Source organism: Scyliorhinus canicula, chromosome 5 (genome assembly GCF_902713615.1).
Source record: "Scyliorhinus canicula chromosome 5, sScyCan1.1, whole genome shotgun sequence".
Classification (NCBI taxonomy): Eukaryota; Metazoa; Chordata; class Chondrichthyes; order Carcharhiniformes; family Scyliorhinidae; genus Scyliorhinus; species Scyliorhinus canicula.
Genome location: NC_052150.1, coordinates 37,514,562 through 37,537,944, shown reverse-complemented (window position 1 = coordinate 37,537,944; position 23,383 = coordinate 37,514,562). Strand labels below are relative to the sequence as shown.

Below are 23,383 nucleotides of genomic sequence, written 5' to 3'. Positions count from 1 at the left end.
GGGCTGCCCCAAAGATGCGGAATCCTCCGCACCTTCAGGGGCCAGGCCGGCCCCGGAGTGGTTTGCGCAGCGCTGGCCGGCGGGAAGGGGCTTGGCGCCACGCCAAATGGCGTAGAAGGCCCTCTTCCGGCCGGCGCGGGTTGGCGCATGCACGGGAGCACCAGCGTGTGATGGCATCATCCCCGCTCATGCGCAGAGGGCTGTGTTTCTGTACCGGCCATGGCAGACTGCTACAGCCACCGGTGCGGAAGAATACAGTGCCCCCACAGCACAGGCCACCGTGGAGCACCTCCCGGGGCCAGATCCCCCCTGAGAACCCCGGAGGCCACCCGTGCCGCCAGGTCCCGCCGGTAAGGACCTACTCTAATTTACGCCGGCGGGACCGGCAAAAAAGGGCGGCCACTCGGCCCATTGCGGGCCGGAGAATCGCCGGGGGGGGGGGGGGGGGGGGGGCTGCTGCTGTCAGCAGCCGCCGACCGGCACGATTCCTGCCCCCGCCAAATCTCTGGCGCCGGAGAATTCGGCAGCCGGACCCCCCCCCCCCCCCGGCGATTCTCCGACCTGGCGGGGGATCGGGGAATCCCGCCCATGATAATACTCTTGTAAATGATTTTTTGCAGTTCCTCTATATCATTTCTGTAATATGGAGACTATTTACCATCCATCCCAATTATCAGTCAGTATATTTGGGCGGCACTGTAGCACAATGGTTAGCACTGCTGCCACACAGTGCCAGGGACCTGGGTTCTATTCCAACCTTGGGTGACTGTGTGGAGTTTGCACTTTCTCCCTGTGTCTGCGTGTGCTTCCTCCAGTTGCTCTGGTTTCCTCCATCAGTCCAAAGATGTGCAGATTAGGTAGATTGGTCATGCTGAATTGGCCCTTAGTGTGGTAGGGGCGTGTGCAAGGGTGGGGCGCTCTTTCGGAGGGTCGGTGCAGACTCATTGGGTTGAGTGGCCTCCTTCTGCACTGTAGGGATTCTTTTATTCTACGATATTTTCTTGTCTCAAAATCTGACTACAAATATTAATCTGACCTGGATGGTGAGTTTTCTGATTTATTAATAGTCAGTCAGTGTATAATTTAATCAGTATAGTGATGAATGTGTCAGAGTATATTTGTTCAAGGCTACTTATTTGTAAAGACTGCGCCTCATTTAAAAAGAACTCGTGGCTCTTGAATAATGAACCAAAATGTAAGAACAAATTTTTCAGATATTGAAGCACTTTCAGTTTCCTGGTTATAAACTTTCACTGAATTTCCCTTCTTTGGAAGGAATATAAAGATTTTCCTTTATAGCTAACTAATTTCCTCCTGGTTTTCCCTGGCTTCCATGGGCATTGGATCAACAAGGCAATGGGCAGTGATGTGCATCTGTGAACTCCAATAATGATACTCTTCCCAGCCGATAGGAAGTCAACAAGAAGGCGCCATTTCTCTCACTGGCAAATTGCTTGATCTACAGTGATGGCATCCAACAAAAGTTATGGAATTAATAATTTATAACTTTCAAGTTAATCTTTCAATTGCTGAAATTGAATACTATTTAAAAGCAGTGCTCCTTCTTGTTTTCCCTCCATCAAAGACCCCCTCGCATACTTTGAAAGGCAACAGGTGACCTATATTGATAAGGTCCCTCATAGCAGACTGGTGCAAAAGATTAGATCACATGGGGTCAGGGGTGAACTAGCTGGATGGATCCAGAACTGGGTTGGCCATAGAAGACAGAGGGTAGCAGTGGAAGGGTGTTTTTCCGAATGGAGATCTGTAACTAGTGGTGTTCCGCTGGGATCAGTTCGGGGACCTCTGCTCTTTGTAATATATAAAAATGACTTGGAAGAAAAAGTAGCGGGTCTGATTAGTAAGTTTGTGGATGATACTAAGATCGCAGGAGTTGCGGATAGTGATGAAGATTGTCAGAGAATACAACAGGATATAGATAGGCAGCAAAATTGGGCAGAGAAATGGCAGATGGAATTTAACCCGGAAAAATGTGAGGTGATGCATTTTGGTAGATCCAAATCAGGTGGGAGCTATGAAATAAATGGCAGAACCGTCAGGAGCATAGAGGCACAGAGAGATCTGGGTGTGCAGGTCCACAGATCCTTAAAAGTGGCAGCATAAGTGGAAATGGTGGTGAAGAAAGCATATGGCATTCTTGCCTTCATAGGACGGGGTATCGAGTATAAAAGCTGAAAACTTATGTTACAATTATATAGAACGTTGGTTCGGCCACATTTGGAATACTGTGTCCAATTCTGGTCACCGCACTACCAGAAGGACGTGGAGGCTTTGGAGAGAGTACAGAAAATGTTTACCAGGATGTTGCCTGGTATGGAGGGCATTAGTTATGAGGAGAGATTGAATAAACTGGGATTGTTCTCACTGGAGAGACGGAGGCTGAGAGGCAACCTGATAGAAGTTTATAAAATTATTCGGGGTATAGATAGGGTGAACAGTTGGAGACTTTTTCCCAGGGCGTAAATGAAAATTAAAAGGTGGCACAGGTTCAAGGGAGGGGGGAAAGGTTCAGTGGGGATGTGCGGGGTAAGTTTTTACAGAGGATGGTGGCCTTGAATACACTGCCACGTGAGGTTGTTGAAGCAGAAACATTAGCGACCTTTAAGACTTATCTGGATAGGCACATGAACAGATGGGGTATAGAAGGATGCAGGCAGGTAGTCTAGATAGGATACGTGATCGGCGCAGGCTTGGAGGACCGAAGGGCCTGTTCTTGTGCCGTATCGTTGTGGTTCATTATATTTCAGGCTTCTTGCACTTCTGATTTACAATTGGGAATAAGAAGTTTCCAATACCTTCCCAGGATGTTGTTCCCATATTTGTAGCGCCTTCCCAGAAGGCTTAGTGAGTGCCCTCTATTGAGTATCTCCAGGTTGACATGGGAACCCATGGGGTTGCATCTCTCCTCCCCCACAGGCATGAAAGTAGGCCACAAGCCACCACACCTGGAATAACCTGTTCTGCAGCCATGACGTCGTTGGCAGTGCCAGATCTTAGTACTGGGTTTTGGAGGGCAGAAGGAAGGGATGGGGTGGCACCTTGGGGGTGTGCCCCCTTTCCTTCCCTTGTTTTTTTCACATAGGTCATTAAAAAACGGCCTTCGCACTGCTGCCCACATGAGCTCTATAATGCGCGTTATCCAGGTCAATAGATTTTCTTACAAGCCTAATGGATCTTTAATGATTTATTTGCATCCACGTGGTGTATTATAAGAGTATGTTCGGGGATGGGCGGGATGGTGGTGGGTTAGCCACCCAACCTACTTTATGTGCCCGAACCCCCTTTGCCAAAAGCAAATTAGTTGGAGCCACAGTAGCAAAATCAAACTGCCATCTCCAAACTTTCAATGTAGAATTTACATTTGCTCATTCTGTTGAAAGACAGCATGAAGAGTCATTTTCAATCTCAGGAGGGATTCTTTATCGGAGCTGCCCAGCATAGGTGCATACCCTCGGTGTAGATATGATCGGTGCCTCACCTGAATGGGCCGAGTATGTAGCTCAGTCCCAAGAGTTAGGAGCCAGATAGCCCATTAGCGATGTAGTCACCTGAGAGTTAACTGTCATTGCCCAAGTCAGGATAAACATATTTAAGTTGAGGTAGGCAGCGTTATTTTTATATCACGTATTTCAATGATCAATCATAGCTTTGAATCATCACTTCTACTATTAAATTTTTTTGAATTAAAAGTTAATGTTGGAGGGAGGTGGGGGACTGTCTTTTCAATGTTAGAGCTGCTTGCTCAATTCAATAGTGCAATGAAATCCAGTTAGGTGATCTACTAATTCTACCACAATGGTTCTGTATGTGGCATATGGCAGGGAATAACCTGCTTTGACTGAACAGAAGTGCAAACTATAATTCTGGCTTTTGAATCAGTGTAGATAGGATGCTATGCAGAGAAACCTATTGGCTTCAAGCTATTGCTACCTGAGGTCACTGAAAGATTATACAAATTTACTTGTACAGTACCACAAACTATGGCAATATGTGAATTAGGGAAGGAATATGGAAGCACACTCGAGTGTAAAGTCAGTGACAGACATGTTTGGTGGAGATTCTCTATAAGGATGAAGGCTCAAACGTGATAGAGAAACACAGACAATGCTTCAGAAAGATCTGAATGAGAGATTAGTATCATTAATTTAAAAAGGGATTCCAGGTCTCTGAGCTAGTTCTCTGAGGCGTTTGTAGGGCAGGGCGATGATCTTCGGTTTGAAAACCTGGAAGGCTGGCTTTATACACATCTAATGGAGATTTCACTGCCTCCTGGGAGTTGGAGAGAGAAGGGACTAGATAGTTACGATGATGGATTTAGATAAGAAACGATTGATGAGTCTTGAGTGGAGCATAAAGACAGGCATGGGGAGGTTGGGCCAAATGGCCTGTTTCTATGTGTTATCTCCTATGTAATCCTGTGGTTTGCTGCCCACCCTCTGTCTCTCCTCTGGTAAAATCAGAACTGGACATGCTGGAGGCAGGTTGGTGTCGGGTTTTATATTATTACATTTTTTTACTTCTTGCCCAATCTCAATCCCCCCATTTTAGGGGTTAAAATGACCCTCCACCCCTGTACTGCTTTAAAAATGAAACACAACTTGAACTACAATATCTGATGGCACTTCCTTTGTTTGGGTTATTAATAATATCTTAAATGGCGAGTGCCGATGACATCTTTAAGGGTACTGGTATCTGCGAGGGGAAGATGAACTAGCATTTGCAAATGACACGGTGAGATTACTAATGCATTCTGAGTGCGTGACAGAAACTATGGAGGTTAGCTTGGCTTCCACGCACTGCTAAATTCAGTAACACATGACATGATTCTCACTTACTGACTAGAGACATGGAAAAGGTTATCAGAATGAATCACATCATGTTACAGGTGTTCTTTGAAATACAGAAGTGTCCTTATGATATTGTTTGCTCTTTGAATTCAATTGAAGATGATTGCCATTCCTAATTCATCATATCTCACTGATTAACTTGATCCGTTCAAAGGAAAAATGCTGCTGCAGACCTATTTTACTATCTAACCTGCTGATTCTGTTTAGTTGCCGTGTTAAGTTTGGTCATGTGGAATTGATGTTCAGGTATTTGCCATACTGAATTGCATTGATTTTAGGCATCATTTACTCAGAGCTATAAAGTTCAAATAAATTCACGAAAATTATGCATGTGGTGTTTAGTTTATGCAAAAAACTGCTTTCAGGATTATCTATGATCAAGTTTCCTTTACAGTAGACACTCACCCTCCACAATGCATTATGAAAGACCATTCAGGCATGGCACCTCCTGAGCTGCCTAGGATTAACCAACATCTTCAGCTGGATCGTGATTTACTGAGTGACTGTTGCTTTGAGATTTGGCATACATTTTAACGGTGACTTAACCTACAGGCAATGTGGGGGCACTGGCCTAGGTAGACCGAGAGGGAAAATTAAATTAGCAATAAAGAAGGATTTTCTTTTCAATTGAGAAGCCCAGTCTTAACATCTCTGGTCTCCCAAGCAGAAGGGGGTGATATATTGACAAGAAGCACAAATGAGGACAATAAGACAGAATTGTCCAATAAGTGTCATGAATTGTCATCAAGGGCTGGATTGCCTTTTTGTCTGTTTTCCTTTACCTGAAGCTACTCAATCGCAACAGCAGTACAGTGTCTGGTATAAGTGTAAATTACAAACTTTAAGAATATCATAGAAACCTTTCAGTGCAGAAGGAGGACATTCGGCCCTCCGAAAGAGCATCCTACCCAGGCCCACTCCCTATCCCTGCAACCCCACCTAACTTACACATCTTTGGACACTGAGGGGCAATTTAGCATGACCAATCCACCTAATCTGCACATCATTGGACTGTGGGAGGAAAGCGGAGGAAACCTACGCAAACACAGGGAGAACGTTCAAACTCCACACAGTCACCCCAGGCTGGAATCGAACCCGGGTCCCTAGCGCTGCGGGACAGCAGTGCTAACCACAGTACCACTGTGCCACATATGAAGCAAATATATTGAAATAATGAATATCTTCTAATTTATAAATAATATATGAAGAGAAAATACTGAACACACTAACTATAAAGAGTATTGACTTTGTTTTATTGTATTTGAGAGGAATTGTCACCGCCAGTTTCTCATTCAAAAATATTCATGGTTTTCTTGTGAAGTGCCATTAAATAATATATTAATAGACGATTCTTAAAAGCTTGCAACAGTTTCCACATCAAGTACAAAACCGTAGAGGAAGCAGTTTAAAAATAACATTAATGGATGGGAGATGTTGCACTTACTTCATGCTTGTCAGGAGCGATGAAATTCAAGGAATCGTCTGGGTCATACAGAATAGAGAAAGCAAGTTCTAACACCTCCTGTGGAGACCAGAACAACATGAGCAATCAGTCAACTAAAGGGCATCATGTCCAAGGGAAGAGGCCATCCTATCACATCAGCTCGTGTCCAAATCACAGGTGTTTTATAAAATCTGTTTTGTGAATGTCAAATTCAACATCAACAACTTGTATTTAAATAGCGACTTGAATGTTCCAATGCTGCTTTACAGAAACCTTATCAAAAAGCTTAAAATTTAAAGAGCATCTCATAGGAGGGGAGAGAGAGAGAGAGCTGGAGTCATGGAGTCATGCTACAGAGGTGGAGGTAGGCAGTATTGGTTGATTCTCAGGTTAGGCAATAAACGTTCGCCTTGCTAGGGGTGCCCATCACTCAGGAATGAATGAAAAAATGTGAAGACCACCAAAACTGCTTTACATTTGGAATCAAGATGAACTGAGGAAATCAAAATAGAATTCTGTGCTTAAAGAGTAAACACCAAAATTAATAGCAGCATTTTAAAATTATTATGCGCACTGATCAGGAATGCTCAATTTGGTGACTGCAATAAATATGATTACTGACTTTCTCACAGGTACGTATGTTACTTAACCAGCCTGGGGTCTCACTTATGGCCCATCGGCTGCATTCACAAGGCTCCACGGTGGAGCACTTAAGTGTAGTGAAGAGATTTGAAATAAGCTCGGATCAGCAGTGGGCAGGGAGTGGGAAGCACTTTGGACGTAGCTCAATCTGATACACAACACTGTTGATGTACAATGCTCTTGTGCAGTGGACATCCAAATCTTCAGCCTTTACCAGCAGTGGAATGGAGCTTGTCTTCTGAGCATACTTTAACATGTTGAGAGGTGTTATACTGATTTGTGGAAGTAGCAAGTTTCTCTTTTTTTGCTGATGAGTCAACATCACAAGTGATTACTATCTCAGTCTGTCGTTTCAATAATGGAGAGGTCTGATTGAAACAAGATGGATTTCCCCCCATCTCCTCTGGGTTGCATGTTCAACTTCAGTGAAAGTTCTTGATGGAAAGATCAGTGTACTAGACTTCCACTTCTTTTGTACAACATGCTAACTTGTCCGAAACTCAATAGCCCATACCCTGGCCCACATGTATTAACCACCACCTGACATCACCAGTGTACAAAGGCTCCCTGAATTTCCACGCTCCCTCACCTTTGAATATCTCCACAGCCATGGTCTTATACAGAAGGACAAAAATGATGATCAAGAAAAAGACCAGTTGGTCTATTAAACCTGCCGTATTTTCCTGGTGCCTGGTGCATTGAGATGAGACAGTTCCCAGCTCCTGGTGCCACTGTCAGGGTGCCAGGCTGGCAACTCCAGGGTGCCCGGGTGCCACCCTACCCAAAGGGCATGTACCTGTGGGCCTCAAATCCCCTGGGAGACCCCCAGGAGTGCCGTTTCGTCTGGTCTGTCTGTGAAGGCCAGTACTGAATGGCGTTCGCCCAAGGTCTCTGAGACGAAGGAGATAGAGTCCAACACCTCGGGTACCTCGGGAAACTGCATATTAAAGTGAGACTCGCTGTATAATATGCAGATTTGCCAAAAGGTGATCTCTCGAGGCAGTGCAAACTGGGTAGGTCCCAGGAGCAGGGTCTCCCGCCTTCTACTGGCCACGCTGTGCCGCGGCGAACTGCTTCCCGGGTGCAGCATGGACGTTCAATTGCGCCTATTATCTACCTTGGCCTATTTGCTGTAACTCTCTCCCCTTAATCAACTTTAGAATGTGCCCACCACTTAGTTGCCTTTATTGCCCATCCCTAGTTGGCCTGATTGGGTAGTTTGCTCGGCCATCTTAGATAGCAGTTTAAGAGGTACCCATGTTGGTGATTGACTGGAATCACATGTAGGCCATAGCAGATAAGGGCAGCAGGTTTCCTTCCCCAAAGGACATCAGAGAAATAGTTGGGTTTTTACAATCCGACAGATTCCTGGTCACTTCCTGGTCCTGGCCCAAAGATGGCAGGTTAGATGGATTGGTCATGCTAAATTGCCCTTTAGGGTGGGGTTGCAGGAATAGGGCGGGGAATTGGGCCTACATAGGGTGGCCGTTCGAAGGGTTGGTGCAGACTCAATAGGTCCAATGGCCCCCTTCTGCACTGTAGGGATTCTATGACTTTGACCGATACAAGTATTTAATTTCCAAATTCTCAAACTTGCCCGGATGGAATTTGAATTTCTGATTGGTTAGTCCAGGCCTCTGGATTTACTATACTATGCTGCTGTATCCGATTCTATCTTCACCATACAAATGAAACCCATCAATGAGCATTGGTTTCTAAAAGTTGCAACATCTCTTCAGCCTCTTTAGTATTCAAGGAGCATTGTTCCCTAAGCTGTAGCTGTTCATGTGCATTCTCCACACATTCAAAGGAGTTTCATTCCAATCCCCTGTCTGTACTCAGCGTGACAGCACAATCTCAGTCCGGGATTCATCACCTTTGGGGGGAAAAATGCAACACAGCAGCTTTCACACTGAATCAAGCAAGTCAATTTTTGAGTTTATTTAACAGCTTGGGAATTGTAGTGAAGGAAGGGGGGTGACAGAAAATATAGCTGGCCCAAATCCATGTGTGGGATTCAATCCAGACGACCGGATAATTATTACTGTTATCATGGATATTCCCCACCATCCAATTCAAGGTAAAGAGTTAACTAAAATACCAGAATGAAGCAGAGAAGAAGAATGTGGAGGTTTGGTTCAGCAAAACGTTATCATAGAATTATTGAATTTACAGTGCAGAAGGAGGCCATTCGGCCCATCGAGTCTGCACCGGCTCTTGGAAAGAGCACCCTACCCAAGGTCAACACCTCCACCCTATCCCCATAACCCAGTAACCCCACCCAACACTAAGGGCAATTTTGGACACTAAGGGCAATTTAGCATGGCCAATCCACCTAACCTGCGCATCTTTGGATTGTGGGAGGAAACCGGAGCACCCGGAGGAAACCCACGCACACACGGGGAGGATATACAGACTCCGCACAGACAGTGACCCAAGCCGGAATCGAACCTGGGACCCTGGAGCTGTGAAGCAATTGTGCTAACCACTATGCTACCGTGCTGCCCATTTGTTGTCACAAATGTAAATTATGATGAAACAGAACGTTAGCGGTTATTTTCCTCCTCTGTTTTCCAAGTTTCTTTTCCTTCTTACACCAGTGTCCAGCTGGTCCGTAACTGTGCAACCTATTCCCCTTCACTGAGGACAATTATACAAGGCGCAAAGATGATCTTGCATGCTGCTCAATTTTACACTCCGCTGAAGTCAATATTGGACAGAACGTAAAAACAATGTTCACCCCAATTCCATAGATTTACTGCCCAGCATGTGAGATTAAGGCTTCCCCCGAGTTTTGCTGGAACAATTTAGTTGCAGACCCGTTCTTGGGTCAGCTGATGAAAAGATGGGCCTTATTTCCCAGCTGAAAGGATTGTCAGCAAACATCATCTGTGCTTGATGTGATCAAGTTCCTCGATTACCATGTATTGACTCCCTTTCTTGGTGCTGTGCACAACAGAGTGCCTTTATATTGAATGGTAATGAGTTACTGTGATTTAATGGCAGCACTCTCGCCTTGGAGTCAACAAGTGGTAGATTCAAGTCCCACTCCAGAGACTATGAGTGCATAACCTAGTCTGCCGATGCAGTACTGAGGGAGTGAGTATTTTTGGGCGAGACATTAAACCCACGTAACCTTTAACATGCGAGGTAAAAGATCATGTGGCACTATTTTGAAAAAGAGCAGGGGGCTTCTCCCCAGTGTGCTGGCCAATATAGCCCCCAACATACATCACTGAAACAGACCAGCTGCTCATGAACACATTGCTGCTTGTAGGCGCTTGCTGTGTGCAAATTGGTTGCTATATTTTACTGACTGTAAACACTTTGGGATGACCTGAGGTAGTGAAAGGTGTATGAAGGTAGATTTTTGAATTTTGACTTTCTTAAGCAGCACATATGAGATTAATTTTGGATAACTGGAGCAGGGTGCCAATTTTCTGCTCAAAATTGCTGTACAAATTATCATTATTGCTGCAGTTTAAGTACATGCTTTTAATTTCACTGGGACAACTGCAAGGAAGGAATTTCAAAACAAAGATAGTGGGTATGTATGGCAGTCAGGTAAATAAGAGGATCGCTCAACATAACCTTTGCACTGAACTCTTCTTCAATCTCCATAAAATTAGTGCAGAAACCTAAATGTACGCACTTAGCAGAGGAGCAATAAGTTCCAACATGTTTCTGAAGCCTTTGAACTCCCTTAGGTTCTAATTGGAAAAGCGATAATGAATCAATCTGTTGAACATGGGAATCTGGCCATCGGAATCCCAAGGACAAAACAAATCAAAAAGTGTGGAGCAAAACATCCTGCCATTCCCTTTCTACTGCTCCCTATTTATTTTGTGATGGGCTTTTATTAAAAATATAAAATTATGCTTTTCAAAGCCACTGATTTGTGGCATTCATGGAATAAGAGAATAAGGTTCGCAAAACACCTGTATAAATCCCAGTTTACCATAAAAATAGAACATCACTGATCTGATAGTCACCAAGAAATCCAATAGGTAATTCAGAAGAAACCTATTTACCCAAAGTATGATGAGAATGTGGAAATTCCCAACTGCAGTTAACGGTAGAAATGCATTTCACAGGAAGTTAGGAAAGCATTTGGGGGAGCAGGGGAATAGAGTGTTACAAGGATAGATTGAGGTGGGAGGAGGTTTGAGTGGAGTATGCAATGCCAGCATGGGCTGGTTGGGCAGAATGGCCTGTTTGTGTGTCATATATCCTCTGTAATCAGTCACTAATCCAGTAGTTCTAAACCCGTTAGATGGAAATTTGACAGAAAAATAGTTTTTCCTCCGCTGCATAAACTGGAGGACAGAAAGTAAGGAAGGAAAACGTGCATTTATATAGTGCCTTTTACAACATCATGACATTCCAAAGGGAAGGCAGTTGCATGGTGGTATTGTTGCTGGACTAGTAATCTAGAGACCCAGAGTTATGCTCTGGGGACCCAGGTTCGAATCGCGCCATGGCGGAAGGAGAAATTTGAATTCAATAAAAAAAAAATCTGGAATTAAAAGTCTAAAGATGACCATGAAACCGCCGTTGATTGTCGTAAAAACCCATCTGGTTGACTAATGCCCTTTAGGGAAGGAAATCCGTCGTCCTTCCCCGGTCTGGCCTACTGTGGCTCCAGATCCACAGCAATGTGGTTGACTGGTAAATGCATTCAGGGAATGGTGGCACAGTGGTTAGCACTGCTGCCTCACAGTGCCAGAGACCCGGATTAGATTCCGACCTCGGGTGACTGTCTTTGTGGAGCTTGCACATTCTACCTGTGTGAGCTTCCTCCGGCTGCTCGGGTTTCCTCCCACAGTCCAAAGATGTGTAGGTTAGGTGGATTGGCCATGCTAAATTGTCCCTTAGAGTCCAAACGTTGGTTGGGGTTACGGGGGGGAGAGGGGGGCTAGCATCGAAGTTCAGTTGAGTGGAAGGGAAGGAGCACAATGCCCCCTTTCCTACGACAGTAGTTGCTTTAAGACAGTAAGTTAAAGGTCCAGTGGTTTAAAAGCATTTTACAGGCCAGGGAAAAGGTAAGTGTCTAAGGTAAATAGATAAGATTTGGGGTTGTGAGGGGTGTCAGAGGCGTCAGTGGTTAGAGATGGGGTCGGAGGTAGAGAGTGGTCTCGGGTCGAGAGTGATGGGGTGGGGGGGTTTCGGACGGGGGGGGGGGGGTTTGGAGATCGGAGATGTCAGAAGTGGTTTGGTTGGTCGGAGTTCAAGGCAAGTCAGAGATCGGGAGATTGGGGTTGGGGTGGGTTGGTGATCTGGAGGGAGGTCAGGGGGTCAGAGGTTGAGGTAGGCGGTAGTGGAGGTGGTGGTCTTAGGTCGGGAGGGAGGTTAGGTCAAGGAGGCGAGAAATCAGGAGTGCAGGAGATCAGGCGGGTGAGGGCGTGGTCAGAGGGGTCAAGGATTGGGGCTGGGTTAGAGGTCAGCGGATTAGTCAGAGATCAGGGAGAATAGAGGTCAGGGTGGGGAGGGGAGGAATCAGAGGTTCGGGAGGTCAGAGGGTGATCAAGCCTCAGGTTGGGTTTGGGGAGGATGTTAGGCCTGGGGTTGGGGAGTGGTGAATCCATATGGGGTTGGGATAATCCCAGGGGTTGGGGATTTCCGGTTGGGGATTGTAGCCCCTTGGGGGTTACGCGAGTCCCATGGGGGGGGGGGGGGGGGGGGGGGGGGAGGTACCTGGGGTGTCAGGTGGTGGGGTAATCCCATGAGGGGAAGTAGTTGGGGCTGTGGGTGGAGTCCCCTGGGTCTGTACAATAATTCCCCAGGAGTTAGAAGTGGTTTTAATCCTTCTAATTGTTTTCTGGGTAAATATTGGTGTGGCCCAATTGGAACAATCTGAAGTTTGCGATTTAAATTACATTTTCAGATAGTTCCCAGATCACGGAAATTGCCCAGGGGAAGTTTGCACACCTGGGCAATTGCAGTGCAAATCTTAGCTGGAAACCTGCAAAGGGGATTTCCCAGCACATCTCTGAGGCACCCTTAATACTCTGCCCTAGAGGCCAAGAAATCCCAGATCTCTTACTCTTCTTCAATTGTTTATGTTTGTCTGAGAGGGTGAATGGGATCTTGGTTTAAAATCTCATCCAAAAAAATGTGTTCTCTTTTATAATACTCCCACATGTGTTTTCTTAAGTTCACTTAATACTGCCACAGCGCAAAAAGTTTATAATTTGGCATACAGGTGGAATCTTTTTGAAGTTCACAGCGAATGGTTACCTTATTTTGTTTAAGGGCACCCTTTTCCTTCATGTGTGGACAATCCTTTCCTGTCACAACAGCTTTGATATCAGCCACCGGTACTGTTAAAAAAAATTTAAAAACTCTTCAACACACAGTTGTTGCTCCTGTCACACAACATATTAAATTAAGTAGTGTTTACAGCACATCAACAGGCTATTTGACTCAACAGGTCTGCATGGGAGTTCACACTCCACACAAGCCTTCTTCCACCTTACTTCATCCAATCCTACGGGCATAGTTACGATACACTATTGTAATAGAGAAGTAATGTTCTGAGCATTAGCTTTTGAGCCATAATTTGTGACAATAGTTTAAAACACTTTAAAAAGTATAGTGTAAAGTTTCCAGGGGTGCTCTTCGCTTCACTAGTTAGAAGCACATGAGCACGGATACTGAGCATGCAGTCTATAAATTGCTGGATGACAGATGAAAGCGGTGGAGGGATGTAGCGCCTGTACGCAGAATGTGTAGCAGATTCTCCCTGATCGCAGTTGCTCTGGAAAAATAAACAACGGACTACATTCGCCACTAAAAGCAGTTTATGTGACGTCTTTTCAAAATTCTGATTCACAAGATCAGGCATGTTGCTACATTGCTATGTTAATAATAATAATCTTTATTTGTGTCACAAGTAGGTTTACATTAACACTGCAATGAAGTTGCTGTGAAAATCCCCTAGTCGCCGCACTCCGGCGCCTGTTCGGGTACACTGAGGGAGAATTCAGAATGTCCAATTCACCGAACAAACATGTCGTTCGGGACAAGTGGGAGGAAACTGGAGCACCCAGTGGAAACCCACACAGACATGGGGAGGATGTGCAGACTGCACACAAACAGTGACCCAAGCCAGGAATCGAAGCTGGGTCCCTGGTGCTGTGAAACAACAGTGCTAACCACTGTGCTACCGTGCCGCCTATATGCGGTCTCCCCATATTTCACAAATACTGGGGGATTGGTGAGGGGCATCAATGGGCTGCCAGATTACTCTGTGCTGCAATGCAATTTTGGCCATATGTAATGAACAGCATGGTGGCACAGTGGTTAGTACTGCTGCCTCACAATCCAGGGACACAGGTTCAATTCCGGCCTTGTGTGATTGTGGGGAGTTTGCACATTCTTCCCGTGTCTACATGGATTTCCTCTGGGTGCTGCGGTTTTCTCCCACAGTCCAAAGATGTGCAGGTTAGATGATAGACATGGTAAATTGCCTCAGAGATGAGCAGGTTAGGTGGGGTTGCGGGGATAGGCGGGGGAGTGGGCCCAGGTATGGTGCTCTTTCAGAGGGTGGGTGCAAACTTGATGGGCTGAATGGCCTCCTTCTGCACTATAGGGATTCTATGAATATGCAACCCCAACAGTATTTCCAACAGAATGTTACCCATGTTCATCGCGTGTATTGAAAAGCATGCAAGCTGCGAGGCGCTGTGTGAATAGCTGATGTTATTCTGTCACAGTCAGCACTTACACTTGTCCTGCAAAGATTCATGTGGCACCTCTCCATGAGGGTTCTCCTCCTGATCTCCATAGTGCAGGACTTTGTGGTTTGGCGAAAGGCGGCAATACCAGAATTTGTCTGTAAAATGAATCATCTTGTCACTTCCAGCACGGGTTTAAAAACTCATTGTTTTGATTTTAAACGCCTGTGCAAAACAGATTGTTTTTCACAAAGCGGAACTGATACAGATAACACTTTGGTCCATGCCAAATATAATGACAGATTTATTGAGGCTGAATCAACGGAAACCATCCAAAGTCTAATTTCCCCTTCTTGTTGTAATGCCGTTGCCACCTGGCACTGACACTTCATAAGGGGAAGGGTGTGCCAGCCCAACTATCTGTGGGCCTTGTTTCACTTTGAAATTGGTGCCTGAAAACTAGAGTTAGCCACAGCAATCCATCCAAAGACTGATACCGCTCACTCAGACTCTGGAGTCAGCTATACGCCACTTTGTAAGGTTCCCCCCCTGTCAGTATATAATATGTACATTGATCTATGTACATGGTAAACAGTCAAAACAAAACAAGAACTGGCACTTATATGGCATCTTCAATGTAGTCGAATGTCCCATGGTCCTTCAACACAAGAATATAGTGCAAATATAATGCAAAGCTTTATGAGAAAGAGGCTGTGCAGATTCCACCCTATCTCATCACAAACATGCATTCCATCCTTGTGTAAAAGCCATGTCAAATCTCCCACACTATTGTTCCTATTTTAGGACATGTACGGTCAAAGTCAGCAAATTTGTTCTGTACTGCTGACAGTATCAGTTTTTCATTGTCTTTTCTTGATGCAAAAAATACAGCAAAAGGAAGAGAACATACAATCGTCGGCAAACGCACCAAAAATTCCTCACGACTCAAAAAGGTTCTGAAGTTTATCGGAGGTCATAACGCACCGACTTGCAACATATTGCTGATGGCTTTGAATCTCGCCTTCAAACACTGGCACCAAAACTAATCAGCAGCGAGAGATACATATGCAATACGGACTGCTCGTGTCTCCTTGTCTTGGCAGCAGCCTGGTGTCCAGAGTCAACAGCACACTGTGTAATTTCACACCATTTCGAACCGCCACAGCATTGACTGCTTGCTTATTACCAATCTTAAGGTCTGAATATTGACAAAGCTGACCAAATTAGTTCTGTACCCGAGTGGTTATGTGAATTTTGGAAGAACGAAAAAAAAAATTGAGTTTGGTTATCAAAAACAATTCCATTCTATTTCACTGCACCCTGATAAGACCCAAACGTGTCCAGCATAAAAGGATGGAGATATGCACACTGGGCTCTGGGTCACTGTCCGTGTGGAGTTTACACATTCTCCCCGTGTTTGCATGGGTTTCGCCCCCACAACCCAAAAGATGTGAAGGGTAGGTGGATTGGCCACGCTAAATTGACCCTTAATTGGAAAAAATTAATTGGGTACTGTAAATTTATTTAAAAAAAAAGAATTTTACTGCACCTAAATCCTTGTAGGTACCTCACAAATCTGAGCCCATCTTTCTTCCAAATCTGTGTTTGACCCCCTATGATAGGATTCTATCTCTGCCATGGCAATGAAGCAGCCCTAATCATAGTCACAAATGACATCCTGTGTCACCGTACAATTTTGATCTCCGTATTTGAAAAATAATTTAGTTGCGTTAGAGGCAGTTCACAGCAGCTTCATGCATCTCATTCCTGGGATGTAGGGATTATTTTATGTAAGAAATGTTGAACAGGTTCGGCTGTGTACAGTTTTGGTTGCCTTATCTAGGGAAAGATACACTGGCATTGGAGGCAATCCAGGGAGGGATCACTAGATTCACCCTGGGTAAGAAAGGATCTTTTATGAGGGAAGGTTGAATAGGTTGGGCCTGTACTTATTGGAGTTTAGAAGATTGAGATATATAGGATTCTCGGGGGCTTGACAGGGTAGATGCTGAGAGGTTGTTTCCCCCTGTGGGAGAGTCTAGTACCAGAGCGCATCTCAGAGTATGGGGTATTCCATTAAGACGGAGATGAGGAGGGATTTCATCTGCTGGAGGATAAAAATCTGTAAAATTCTTTGCCACAGAGGGTGTAGAGGCTGGGTCATCAATTACATTCAAGGCTGAGTTGGACAGGTTTCTATTCAGCAAAGGAGTCAAGGGTTATGGGGATAAGGTGGGAAAGTGAAGCTGAGGATTATCATATCAGATCGGCCATGATCTCATTGAATAGTGGATCAGACTCGATGGGCTGAATGGCCCACTTCCGCTCCTATGTCTTATGGTCTATACCATTGGAATTTAGAACAAACATAGAAGTTCCTGAGTGGACTTGATAAGGTGGATAATGTTTCCTGTTGTGGGAGAATATTAGAATTAGGGGACACAGATTAAGAATAAGGGGTGGGATTATCTCAGCTCGGGGCCGGGTCGGAGAATCGACGCGACCGGCGCGAATCGTGCCACGCCGCCCCAACGCCAGGATGTGATTCTCCGCAGAGTGGAGAATCGGCGCCACTGGCGCCCCCCCCCCCCCCCCCCGGCGCGATTCTCGGCCCGGGATGGGCCGAGCGGCCGTAACAAAAAACCCGAGTCCCGCCGGCAACGTTCTAACCTGCTCTTAGCTGGTGGGACCTCGGCGTGGAAGGGTCTGGGGGCGGCCTGGGGGGGGGGGGGGGGGGGGGGGGGTCGTCGTCCGATCCTGGGGGGTTGGGGGGGTGGGCTCCGTTATGGCCTGGCGTGCGATCGGGGCCCACCGCCTCGGGCTGGGAGCTTCCTTTCTTCTGCGCCGGCCCCTGTAGCCCTACGCCATGTTGCGTCGGGGCTGGCACGGAGAAGGGAGCCACTGCGCATGCGAGTGTTGGTGCGGGTGCCACTGCGCATGCGCGAACCCCGCGCCACCCAGTTGACACCGGGATCAGCAGCTGGAGCGGCGGGGTCACTCAAGTGCCAGGCTGGCCCCCTGTAGGAACAGATTTGCTGATCCTGAGGCCATGTTGAAGCCGTTGGGAAATGCGACGGCGTTTTCGACGAGGTCAACACTTAGCCTCAGGATCAGAGAATCCCGCCCAAGAAGTCTTCCTTTTAAGAACGTGGTGAAGAGAATTTGTTTCCCTCAGAAGGCTGTTAGTCTGTGGAATTCTCTTCCCCAGAAAGCAGTGGAGGTTGGGTCAATGAATGTATTCAAGGCTAAGTTACGAGTTTTGATAGCCAAAGAAGTGAAGGGCTATGAGGGAAAGAGAGGAAAGTGGGGTTGAGAACACAAGCAGATCAGCCATAATCTTATCAAACGGCAGAGGGACTTCAATGGGCTGAATGGTCCCTTCCCAAGTCCTATGTCCTTATGACTGTGATAGCAGTGCATTATCCCTCCTCATCCTTCTCAACCAGTCTGCAGCTTTTGATATGGTTCACCACACATTCAAACACCATTCCTCTGATGTCTAGCTCCCCTCTTATCTATCCAGTAATAATCAGAGAATCACATATAAGCTCTATTACCGAATACTGCACTGTTTCTTTTGGAGTGCAACGAGAATCTACACTTGCTAACTCCTACTTCTGCCCCATGGTAACATAATTTGATGATGTGACATCAGGTTTCAAATGTAAGCTGCGGACACTCATCTCCACTTCACCAACACAAATTTCCTCCATCCCTCCACTAACTCTGCTTTAAGAGCCTACTGAGGCCAAATAAAGGAGAAAGTCTGGGATGTTCTAGGCCTCTGCAGGGGGTGGGGTAGGGGGACAGTTTAGGTTCCTGGGGATGGTCTTCCAGGGGGCAGTGCACCAGGCAGAGCCAGAGCCCTCCCAGTGTGCCTGGCTGCAGGAGCAGCTGCAGGTAGCCACGAGGTCATGCTGCAGCTGTACAAAACTCTGGTGCGGCCGCACCTGGAGTACTGCGTGCAGTTCTGGTCACCACATTATAGGAAGGATGTGGAAGCTCTGGAAAGGGTTCAGAGGAGATTTACTAGGATGTTGCCTGGTATGGAGGGAAGGTCTTACGAGGAAAGGCTCAGGGACGTGAGGTTGTTTTCGTTAGAGAGGAGAAGGCTGAGAGGTGACTGAATAGAGACATATAAGATAGTCAGAGGGTTAGATAGGGTGGACAGTGAGAGTCTTTTTCCTCGGATGGTGATGACCAACACGAGGGGACATAGCTTTAAATTGAGGGGTGGTAGATACAGGACAGATGTCAGAGGCAGTTTCTTTATTCAGAGAGTAATAGGGGTGTGGAACGCCCTGCCTGCAACAGTAGTAGACTCGCCAAATGTAAGGGCATTTAAGTGGTCACTGGATGGACATATGGATGAAAATGGAATAGTGTAGGTCAGATAGGCTTCAGATGGTTTCACGGGTCGGCGCAACATCGAGGGCCAAAGGGCCCGTACTGCGCTGTAGTGTTCTATGTTCTATGGAGGGGTTCACCCACTATGGTGCTGGCCTGGATGCACAATCCATCTGTCACTTAAGTTTAAAAACTGGGAGAGAGGGTACCTCCATTTTGAAGACCCCTCATCCTTACTTATCTTCTATTGCAGCCTGCTGCTCCTTTCAAGTCGGAGGGCCTCTGATTGGTTCTTCAGCACCATGAAGCACCTGCCATCCTGAATTCATCGGTGCCCCTGTGAAAATAGGGACTAGTGGCTGCTTCCTCCTGAGGTGGGTTCGCAACTCAGAAATGGTCATGGCCTCCGTTTCACAACCCAGGAGAGAAATCCTTGTCCTGACCCCTGCCTAAACTCCATTCCCTAGCTGCACATTTTGCAACCCCTCCTTGGCCACTTTTCTCAGGCTGTACCAGATTGTCTGCAGTCTCAGTTTCAATCTATTTGATCTTTTTGCGGAGTTTCAAAGCCTTTATCACCTCCATTACCAAGACTGCTCATTTCTAATACCATAATACTGCCCGTCTCCATCCATGCCTCAGCCAACCTGCTGCTGAAACTTGCTTTGCTGCTTTTGTTATCCCCAGACTTAATCATTCCAATGCTCTCCTGGCTGACTTTCCATTTTCCACATTCCACAAACATCTGCTTATCCAAAACCCTGCTGCTCGTTTTCTAACTCACACCAGCTCCCATTCACCCCTGTCTTCACTGAGCTATGTGGGCTCCTGCCCCAGCAATACATTTATATTAAAAGGTTTCTGCTGTGTTAAAATCCTTCTGTGCCCCACCCTTCCCTATATCTGTAATCTCCTCCAAATCTATGAGTTTTCAAGACGTCTACATTCCTCCAACTTAGGCACTGACAGCTGTGCCTTCAGCCATCTGGGTCATAGAGTCATACAGCCCAGAACAGGCCCTTTGGACCATCGAGTCTGCATCGGTCAAAAGCAACCTCCTAACTATTCCAATCCTATTTTCCAGCAATTGGCCCGTAGCTTTGTGTGCCTTGGGACCACAAGTGTCCATCTAAATACTTCTTAAATGTCATGAGGGTCTCTGCCTCCACCACCCTCTCAGGCAGTGATTTCCAAATGCCCACCACCCTCTGGGTAAAAAGTTTTTTCGTCACATCCTCTTGCCCCTTACCTTAAACCTATGCCCCTTGGTCATTGATCCCTCCACCAAGGGGAAAAGTTTCTTCCTGCCTACTTTATGTATGCACCTCATAATTTTATACATCTTAATCTTGTCCCCCCTCAGTCTCCTCTGCTCCAAGGAAAACAATCCAAGTCTATCCAATCTCTCTTCATAATTAAATCTCTCCAGCCCAGGTAACATGTTGGTAAATCTCCTCTGCACCCTTTCCAATGTTATCACATCCCTCCCATAATGTTGATTCCAGAACTGCACACAATACTCCAGCTGTGGCCTAACTGGCATTTTATACATTTCCAGCAAAGTCTCCCTGCTCTTAAGCTCTATGCCTCAGCTAATAAACACAAGTATATCATGTGCCTTCTTAACCACTGTACCAACCTGCTCTACTACCTTAAGGGACCGATGTGCATGCACACCAAGATTCCTCTGATCCTCGGTGCTTCCCAGGTCCTGCCGTTTATCATGTATTCCCTTGTCTTGCTTGTCCTGCTCAAGTGCCCACACCTCATACATTTCCGGATTGAATTCCATTTGTCACTGATTGGCCCCTCTGACCAACTCGTCTATATCCTTCTCTAATCGAAGGCTATCCTCCTCACTCTTTACCACCCCACCGATTTTTGTATCATCCGCAAACTTACTGATCAACCCTCCTACATTCATATCTAAATCATTTATATAAACCACAAACAGAAAGGGCCCCAACACTGATCCCTGTGCGACCCCATTGGACACAGGCTTCCAGTCATAAAAACACCCCTTGACCATCACCCTCTGCTTCCTGCCACTCAGCATATTTTGGATCCAATTTGCCAAATTTCCTGGGATCCCATGGGCTCTTACCTTCACTATCAGTCTTCCAGGTTGGACCTTATCAAAAGCCTTGCTGTCCAAGTAGACTACGTCAAATGCATTTCCCTCATCTACACATCTGGTCACCTCTTCGAAAAATTCAATTGTGTTGATTAGACATGACCTTCCCTTAAGAAAACCATGTTGACTTCCTGATTAATCCCTGCCTCCAAATGCAGATTAATTCTATCCCTCAGAATTGCTTCCGATTGTTTTTCCACCACTGAGGTTAGACTGACTGGCCTGTAATTTTAATAATAATAATCTTTATTGTCACAAGTAGGCTTACATTAACAATGAAATGAGGTTACTGTGAAAAACCTCTTGTCGCCACATTCCGGCGTGGGTGCACAGAGGGAGAATTCAGAATGTTCAAATGACCTAACAGAACATCTTTCGGGACTTGTGGGAGGAAACCAGATCACCCGGAGGAAACCCACGCAGACACAGGGAGAATGTGCAGACTCTGCACAGTCAGTGACCCAAGGCGGGAATCGAACCTGGGACCCTGGTGCTGTGAAGCAACAGTGCTACCCACTATGCTACCGTGCCGCCCAATATCCTGGATTATCCTTTCCTCCCTTCTTGAATAATGGTACCACATTGGCTATCCTCCAGTCCTCCAGTACCTCTCCTGTGATCAGAAAGGCAAAAATTATTGTCAGTGCCGCTGCTATTTCTTACCTTGCCTCTGGCCCCTAAACTCTTAATTCCCCTTCCGATATCTCTTTGCCTCTCCACTGCGCTCCTCTTCTCAGGCACTTCTAAAACCTGACTAAACTTTCTGTCACCTGTCCTAAAAACTCCTTCTTTGGTGTGTGGTCGACTTTAGTTTGTTTATTTTAAAAGTGCTACACAAATGCACAGTGGTCTGTTGCTATTGAATGTATGCAACATTGCTTTGTGAGAACGGACCAGCAGCCCCTTCCAGAGGTTTGGTACGGCACAATGTCATCAAGGTTTAATACTTGTGCAAAAAAAGCAAGTGTTGTCTGGTCACAAGCATTTTGACTGCCTATTACCTTTTATTGTTGGAAACCGCATCACCTCAAAGTCATTCACCCAAGCTAATCTCACTGTGACAGCACCGTCACCACCTTCTCAAGGCAATGAGGAATGGGCAATAAATACTGACCTTACCAATGTCATTCATTGCCCGAAGACAAATGAAAAATGATATAATGTGTAAAACTATGGAAATACATATAACTTAGAAGAGTTCATTAAAAATGTATGAATTAATAATGACTCAAAACATTCCATCAGCTATTGAGAGCTCAACTACTCGATGCGTGGAATGATCTATTTAATTGTGATGCCAATGGACAGGGTCTACATTTCCAATGTGTCTATATAATTAAAAGTGATATTTCTAGTAGAGCTGAAGGTTTGGGTGAATCTGTCTGCTCAGTACCTTGTCGCCGGCGGCTGCTGATCTTCCTGAAGCAGGTTCCTTCGCAAAGTCGGTTCAGCCGCTGCTGTTTGACCAACTCCAGGATTTCAGGCTGAATCTTCTCTCGGAGTTCTCTGCAGGCAGAAGGATAATTGTCAAAAATAAAGCTCTGCTCTTGTAAGTAGGAGTGGGGATTATTTGGACATGTTTATAGGGGGGGTGGGGGCTTCAGTGTGGCAAATGTACATGTGATGAGGAGTATTTGAAGGGGACTTTGGGAGATTATACAAATGATCTATGTTAACCTGTCCCTTAGTAGGTTGTTGGAACAATTTTTACTCTGCACGGGGCTCAGTGCTGTTCATGATCTGGGAATCATAGATAGTGGACACGGCCTACCTGCCATCATGCGCCTGGATGGGAGGTAAATCACGTGATTTGTGCCTGGATGGGAGGTAAATCGTGGCGGGTAAATCACGGGAGAGGCCTCCAACGGGCGTCCTGACACCCAGTACGCCTCACGTATCTATCTAGATCTCACGAGGCGTCGTGATCAAGATCTTGCCCAAAATTGGTGGAACCAAGCCTTGCATACCTATATAGGTTTAACACCTGCTTAGGTGTGCTGACCCCCGATCTACTGGGCTGCCAGTATCCACCGGCCTCCCCAGGAAGACCCCAGCCAAGCGCCATTCAGTACTGGTCCATACAAGCATGGACCAGGCAGAACAGGGGTCTCCCGGGCCATTGGAAATCCCTGGGTGGTCTGGAACAGTGCAGGGTGGCCCCTGGCCCTCCCCCTTGAACGCAGGCACCTTGGCACTGCCACCCTGGAACTGCCAAGGTGTCTGGGTGGCACTGCAAAGCAGGCAGAAGCAATGACATGGTGACATGGTGTCA

The 23,383-nt window shown here is 46.1% G+C and overlaps 1 protein-coding gene across 5 annotated transcripts in view; it reads right to left on the bottom strand.

Annotated features, from left to right (window-relative positions):
• The window catches only part of elmo1 (engulfment and cell motility 1 (ced-12 homolog, C. elegans)), a 330,714-nt gene that overhangs the window by 2,925 nt on the left and 304,406 nt on the right, over nucleotides 1-23,383 (bottom strand). For all 5 annotated transcript variants that reach the window (XM_038796915.1, XM_038796914.1, XM_038796916.1 and 2 more), the window contains 4 exons: nucleotides 22,505-22,617; nucleotides 14,681-14,788; nucleotides 13,192-13,274; nucleotides 6,313-6,390 (listed from right to left, as the gene is read on the bottom strand). In XM_038796915.1, the coding sequence (XP_038652843.1) occupies nucleotides 6,313-6,390; nucleotides 13,192-13,274; nucleotides 14,681-14,788; nucleotides 22,505-22,617 (382 nt within the window). The remainder of the gene's footprint in view (nucleotides 1-6,312; nucleotides 6,391-13,191; nucleotides 13,275-14,680; nucleotides 14,789-22,504; nucleotides 22,618-23,383) is intronic.